Genomic DNA, 8341 nt, shown 5'->3' with positions numbered 1-8341 from the left:
AAATTTCGGAAGTGTTACATTAAGCAAAACTCGAGACGATGAAAGCAGATGAACCCAGTGCACCTAGCAAGTAAAGCGATAAGGGTCAACGGTTAGCTCCCTAATCAAACCACGCTAGAATTTTAGATTTAAATTACGTCACTTGTTTGTCAGAGTTCGAGGATGCTGAGAGACAATTTGTGCTTGAAACTATAGGGATCTAATGAACTTCTCGAGACTATACGTTCGTTGACCATTTTTTAAAGTTAAGTAAGAAAATTAAATAAGAATGAACTACGTTTAGCCTATCTTTTCAAAGGAAAACATGTTTGGTCTCTCTCCATGTTAACCTATCTTTCACTCCAAAAAAGCCTTTAAAATCGGTAACAGGTCTCCTTGTGGATTTATGAATGGGTTAATCGCTCCAGTAAAATAGTCTCTAAACATACCAGAAACGGCCACACACGTATGTTAAACTAAGAGACTTTTACTAATCGATTATGTTTTTTGATCATTTAAAGGTGCAGCGAGTACGCATTTGTTGTAAAACATATGTGTCACTTGTGTAACGTCTGTTTGTTTTAACAAGTTGTGTTGTTAAAGAAAATGCAACAATTTCTCACAACTATTACGGTTTTCGTAAAATTTAATATAACGAGTAATGTCCTTACAATAATTGATAATCTATCTCTCCCTCACACGCACACATATACATACCCATTTGTGTATGTTCACCTCACAAATTTTGAACGAAAACACCAGAAGTTGATTAATTAGCGGTAACTTTATTATTAGCGCGTCGTTTGAATGATTACAAAAAATTTTTTCAGCTGCATACGTGCAACGTTGAATAGAAAGAACAAGATCCCCAATTTAGACGTGACCAGTGCACAAAATCAACGTTATCATTTTAAATTGAGTAAATGTTTAAATCACTCGATCATTCTGCAACAATGCCATATATATATACAAGCATTCCAGCCCGGCGTTGCTCGGGTGTTTGGAGGTGTATGCTGAGCAAAAAAAAAACGGTCTATTTTTTAAACTTTGACCCCTATTATGACCCTCTTAAAATTTATTGTTTTGGGCTCAAACCGAGTTATTAAGTTAGATCCATGTCCAAGGAACCTATATCTAAAATTTCAGGTGTGTAGACCGAAAACTATCGGAGGAGTTTGGTAGAGTTCTCAAAGGTCAAATCGTTGAACTTTGACCCCTTAACAGCCAAATTTCTGACCGAAAACCGATCACATAGATTTTCCCAAATCTCAGCACTATTATGCCAAGATGGAGCTCACCAAAAAACAACTGTTTTGGGAGTCGATAGACACCAAGTCGGATAAGATGAACCGCCAAACGTATCTGGTTCTTAATAACAATGGTAGCGACTTTGCACTCTCGCCGCCTATTTGCACATCTTGAAGCAGCTGTGACATACAAATTGAGCAATTCCCATTGAGTTGTCGGGAGGTTGAAGAGTATTCCTATAAACAATCATACGTCTTCTCAAACTAGCAGTAGACTTACAAAGTTTACCTGAACAGGAGTCTTGTGTGACTTAAGGTGGTTGACGTACCAAGCTTTTGACAGAAGCACTCGTTCACAAGTGTCGCATTTCCAGCCCTATGTGTCATGGTTAAAACCATCAATTAAACGTTTGCGAAGCCCTCGCTTCAGATTGCTGTGGGTCTGCTTTCTTTTCTCTAGGGCATCACAACTTTCACGTACAAACATTTTGCCACTTCGGCCCTGGCAGAATAAGTGCTTCCCACGTGTTGATGTTTATTTTCAAGACCTTCAAATTGTTCTTTGTACAGTCCCTGAAGCTCTTCGTAGGCTTATGTTGAGGGCACTTGCCATTTTCCAGCTCCCTGTAAAACAATTTGTTTTGGCAGCCTACAATCTTTCAATCGAACCAAATAGTCCACCCAACGCATGTGAGATCTGATCAAAAGGGTCTCAACACTAGAGCAACATACTCTCGCAAGGACCTCAGTATCGGGTACTTGATGTTAAAGATACGTCTCAAGCATTTTTAGTGAAATTGTTCAAGCTAATTATTGTGCCTTTGATGCAATGTCCATGTCTCCGATGAATACAACAGTGTGGTTAGCACACAGGTCTTGTAAACGCAGATCCTAGTCCTGTCTGTGATGCCACGATCAGATCACACTCTATTCTCCAACCTTCCAAAAGCTACAGATGCCTTCTGAATTCGTCTGCGAATTTCAGTGTCGAGACAGCCATCCCTCGACAGAGAACTACCAAGGCAGACAAATGAATCGACTACTGCTATGATGTTCGGCTTCACGTATGACTTGCCCGGTGCAGTACTGAACATCATCTTTGTTTTAGACAGACTGATCTACAGACAAGTGCAGTGAAAGAGTCAGCAAAGCAATCAATTATATACTGCATATCAGCCTCAGTGTCCGACAAAAACAGCATTGTCTGCATAAAGACATAGTGCTGTTTGCTTCTGGTATTAAACTTTCTAAGTTTAAAAAATGCGACCTGTGGGTCGAAACTTTAACATGACACCCTTATCGTAATCCCGAAACGCATGATCAGTAGAGCAGTGAAATATCTAGAGAAAAGGGTAGGGACAGGAATATCACCTTGTTTGACACCATTGTCAACTGGGATTTCATCAAACAATTTTCAGTTAAAGGAGACTCTATGTCCCTGTTCAGTTTTTTGAATATTCTAACAAAGATTAGAGAACACCCTACTTTCTCTAAGATCAACAAGAGGGCGTCCATGTTGACGGTATCAAGTGCTTTGGTCAGATCCACAAACACTTCATACAGTGGTATCTGTTGCTCGATGAATTTCTCCGGGACTTTCCGGGCTGATAAAATCATATCCATAGTCCCTCTGCCAGATATAAAGCAACTTTGTGACTCTGGAGTAGAATTAGGACAAGCATCCTCCAGTAGCCTATTTAATAGTAGTCGTGAGAGAACTTTCCCATCAGTTCCCAAATACGGGTTATAGTCACAAACATTCTTATGTCCCTTTTTTTAACAGGATCACCAAGACACAATCAATCCAATCTTGTGGAACAGAAACACTTCTAGATATTCTCAACAAACCCAAAGATAGGATCAGCCATATTCACACTAACACTCTTAAGAAGTTCCACCGGAACACCATTCAACCCATTACCTTTCCACCACTGATTGTGTGATAGACAACTGCACCTCATCCAGACTGGGAAAACGATCCATTCTGAATATGACATCACATTGTGGTAGGCTATCAATTGCATCAGCATCCACTGCTGAAGGATTGGGAAACACATCAGTAAAGGGCTCTTGCCATCTTTTCAAAATATTTTCTGGATCCGTATTGACAACAGGACCATCTTTTGACATCAGGGGAGATAAATATTGAAGAGGTAGGAGGACCAAATACTTGGTGCAGGAGTCCATAAAATTCATTCGAATTATTTGTGTCAAATGACTTTTGGATCTGCTCCATTCATCCACCATTGGCTTTTCATTTCTCTTAGCTCACGTTGCAATGTGGCTTTGACCTCATACAAATTGTCGCAAATTGGTTGTATGATTAGAATGATCTTCACGATGTAAAAATTCATAAATTGCCTGCTTATTCATCAGCAATTGAGTAATTTTACGATTGCTTTCGTCGAAACAGTACCTGTTCTTATCCCCCTTGAAGCCAAGAACTTCAGCAACAGCCGAATAAACCGTGGTCTTAAAATTCACTCATGCCCTATCAAATGATAATCCAGCTTTTCATTATATTCTTTTTAACTTGGCGACATCTATACGGCTAAGCACCTTAACACCACTATGACTTTCTTACGGATTCGTAGATTAAACATTCTTTTCACCAACTTATGATCGGTTTCACATTCAGCACTGCGCATGACACCAACAGTATATGCAGGTTGCGTTTTCGAAATGATGAAGTCAATAAGGTGACGATGTCTTGAACGTGGATGTGTCCAAGTAGCTTTGTGCTTCAGTTTACGGTGAAAAATGTTACATATAGCAAGATTAGATTCTGGATACAGCTCTAGTAGGTTAAGAGCATTTTTACCATAGCGGCCAAGAGCACTCCAGGTATTATAGTCTTTCTCTACACGGCCATTGAAATTACTAAGAATAACAATTTTTCCATTAATTGTTGTCGATACAACCACAGAGCGCAGAGACTCGTAGAAATACAAGTTGCCATCTTCATTTGTTTGAACGGTTGGTGCATAGACTGCAAGAATAGTGATGAATCTGGTGTGTGAGAGCGGAATACGAAGTTTCATGATGCGGTCACGGATACTAGAAGGAAATTCCATAGTATCAGCCAAGGATGTTTTAATCGCAAAACCGACTCCACCATTTCTATGGATACTCTCCGGTTTACCAATCCAGAAGAGAATGTAGCCTGATGATGCCTCTGTCATTTGATCTTCTCCTGAGAGACGGGTTTCTGATAGAGCAGCAAAATCTATATCAAGTCTCCGTGGCTCTGCAGTGACAGGCGCTGTCCTGCGCACTGGACGGTTAGATGACTCTTTATCAAGAAGAGTGCGTACATTCAAACAGCATAAATTGAATTTTACTCCTTTTTGGAGATATATTTTTGTTTTCTTCCTGCTTACATGAACCACCGTTAGCCGCAGGAAACCAACCAGTGATAATATGACAGACAATTTTTAGTGCACCTGTTCTAGCACTTTCTCAAGACACTGGGTGAGCAGTGCTCTCCCTGAATACATACATACATACATACATACATACATACATACGCGCATACGTGCATAGTACATACATGCATACTTGCATACATACATACATACATGATGATGATGATGATGATGATGATTGCAAAGTCTTGTCAGACGAGTGCCATTCCCTCAGACACTGAAAGTCTATGAGCCCGACTTATTAATCCTGCCGGCGAATTCAAACGCTCAAGCAGACATGACACTGAAGACGGTCATTGGTATACATACATATATATATATATATATATATATATATACATGCACGCATACATATATACACATACATACATATACACCCATACATATCACACACATATATACATTCATACACAATACATAATACACATACATACACATACATATACATACATATACATGCACACATGCAAACATACACAAGACGATCATTGGCATACATATAAATATATACGCGCATAAATACATATATACATTATATACATATACACACATACATATCTATAAACATACGCACATATATACATATATACATACGCAATGCAGAATACACATATATACATATGATGATTGCAACGTCTTGTCAGACGAGTGCCACTCCCTCAGACATTTAAAATCCATGAGCCCAAATGCCTGAGGGAGTATCTATACAAAGATGATGTTACAGAGTCTTAGCTTTGTACGACAGCTAAGTCTCTCTCTCGGTTCAAAATGTTGAGATCCAGCAACAAGCAAGAGCAAGATAGCCAGCAACAAATTAAACTGCAGACCAGCTTAATGCGGGTACTGGTCTCCCGCTTTGTTTTTTAAATCAGAGATTTGCTTCTCCTAGAAAGGTTGCCTTCACCACGGCTTACGGGAGCCCTCTCCACCCCAATACACATATATACACACACAAATATACACTGTGCTAGTTGGCCGTTGACCCAGAAAAAGAGTTCATTCGCCCTTTGGAAGGTCTTGTTTTTAATCTTTCATATACATACATGCATACATACACATATGCATACATATACATACAAATATACACACACATATAAAAATACATACACACATATACATACATATACACATACATATACGTACACATATGCACATATATATGCATACACTTAACTACATATACATACACATACATATATATGCATTCATACACATACACACATACATGCACATATACACATACATATATATATGCATACATACACATACATATATACGCATAGACACACATACATACACACATGCATACATACACATACACACATAGATGCATATATACACATACACACATATATGCATATATACTCATACATACACCCATATATACATATATACGTACACACACAAGCATATATACACACATACATATATACATACATATACACATAGATATACACATATATACATGCAAATGTACATATATAAACATACATACACATATACATGCATATATACATAGATACATATAATGATGTCAGATCAATTATTACATGCTTCCAGTATTTTAGGCCTACATGCGTCACAACATTTTCATCGCCACAGGACTATTTTTTTATAGACAAATGCCTGAGGAAGTATTTAAACAAAGATGATGTTACAGAGTTTTAGCTTTGTACGACAGCTAAATCTCTCTTTCGGTTCAAAATGTTGACATCCAGCAACAAGCAAGAGCAAGATAGCCAACAACAAGTTTAACTGCAGACCAGTTTAATGCGAGTACTGATCTCCCGCTTTATGGTTTTTTAAACCAGAGATTTGCTTCTCCTAGAAAGGTTGCCTTCACCACGGCTTACGGGAGCCCTCTCCACCCCAACACACATTTACATACACACAAACACACACGGCGCTAGTTGGCCGTTGACCCCGAAAAAGGGTTCATTCGCTCTTTGGAAGGTCTTGTTTTTCATCCTTCAGGGAGACTAGCCACCCTCCTCACCAAACAAGTCTGGTGGGGGAACCAGTTTAGTCGCCGGTGACCCGACCATGAGGTAGGTAGTACTGGGTTACATGGTACCAGTAGCATATGACATACATACATACATACATACATGCTATTACGTTTATTATGAGAAAAACAGCTATCGCCAAGAACTCGGTTTAAAGAAAACGATTATAAATTTTGTTACATTCTATTTTGCTTAACATTACTTAGTTTTCCGACCTTTTCTCTAGAAAGATATTCGGAAATGTCTGAGCAATATGGAAGGCGTCCATCTGTAAAACAAGAATCTTGGAATATTCCTCCCAACGGACCTGAAGAAAGGTGGCGGAAGGTAAAGGGTGGAGATAATTTCAGTGTCCGTAATTAATATTCATGGGAACTTTTAAATAAGCGGCACGAGCATAGTGTTTCGAAAAGGTGCAATCGTACAATATTGAAGCGAACCAAATCACTCGAGGCTCTTTATTCCTGTGTAGAAATCGACTAATTCTCTTTGGCCCTGGGCATTGTTTGCATTGGCCCGACCCACTAATTCATTGCGCATTTTCCATTATATTTTTGGCTTGTTTACCGCGAGAAACATCCCCAGTGTTTTCTGTTCATTATATAGTAAATAGCTGATTTTGTTCTATGCTTAAATCCTTATGGTTGGACTTGTAATGAAACTCACTAACAGAGACAAATGAAACAATATTGTAAAGTGAAATAAAAATTTTCTCTTTGTTTCATATATCTATGAAGTTCAAATATTTCTCGCTCCGTCATTACTATTAACAGCCTAGTTTTTCTGTTTAAAAAATTATTAAAACGAACTTTTAAATATACTCATTCTGTGATACACAAGCGACTATATAAAGGTTAACTAATTTGTTAATTCCTTTGAAATTACTTATTCATTTGTATTGTTTATTAGATGATTGGTTTCATTTCACTATTATGCTTAATTCTATTCATGTATAGTTTCTACATTATGCATAATTGCGTAGAATTTAAGATGGAAACGTTCTAACACACGGAAATATATATATATATATATATATATATATATATATATATATATATATATATATATATATATATATAAGTAACCTTGTCGGTGTGTGTGAAAATTCTCTACCAGACTCCACTCTGAATATTTAATCTACAGAGTTTAAATTTGATATATAGGGTACTTGAACCTGTAACACGCTTTTAATTTGGTTTGTAGCCGGTAAAATAGCTGCTAAGGGGTCAAAATTGAAAACATTGTCCCTAGCCTAGACTATACCCGTTATTTTCCTGAGCATGCGTGAATTAAAAGTTACAGGTTAAACAACGTTATTTCTTGCGGTTTTTGTATACGTATGGATGTAGGTTATACACTAAGGATTAATAGCACTATGTTTTCGTTTTAATTTCAGCTGATGACACAAAAGTCATTTTTTTAACTTTTGGAATCACATATGTATATTAGGTACATTCGAGAAGGAATTGGCTCTACATTAAGAAATATGAAATCTGCATGAATTAAAATATAATATTTAAACATATTCTACGACCGGGCAACGCTGGGCGTCCTGTTAGTATATATATATATATATATATATATATATATATATATATATATATATATATATATATATATATACACTATTTCAGACGTAAGCATGAAAGACAAAACTGATAGACATAGCGTCCGATAGAAATGT

General features: G+C 37.4%; 1 protein-coding gene across 1 annotated transcript; it reads right to left on the bottom strand.

Moving 5' to 3' along the window:
* Positions 1-3769: 3769 nt before the first annotated feature.
* LOC145296159 (protein CFDP2-like) lies at positions 3770-4300 on the bottom strand. Its single transcript, XM_080142367.1, has one exon. The coding sequence runs from the start codon at positions 4298-4300 to the stop codon at positions 3770-3772; it is 531 nt and encodes a 176-aa protein (XP_079998493.1).
* Between the last annotated feature and the right edge of the window lie 4041 nt (positions 4301-8341).

The sequence above is a fragment of the Euprymna scolopes genome, chromosome 16 (assembly GCF_053919585.1).
Source record: "Euprymna scolopes isolate OS-2025 chromosome 16, ASM5391958v1, whole genome shotgun sequence".
Classification (NCBI taxonomy): domain Eukaryota; kingdom Metazoa; phylum Mollusca; class Cephalopoda; order Sepiida; family Sepiolidae; genus Euprymna; species Euprymna scolopes.
Note: the sequence above shows the minus strand (reverse complement) of the source record. Positions and strands in the feature narration are given on the sequence as shown.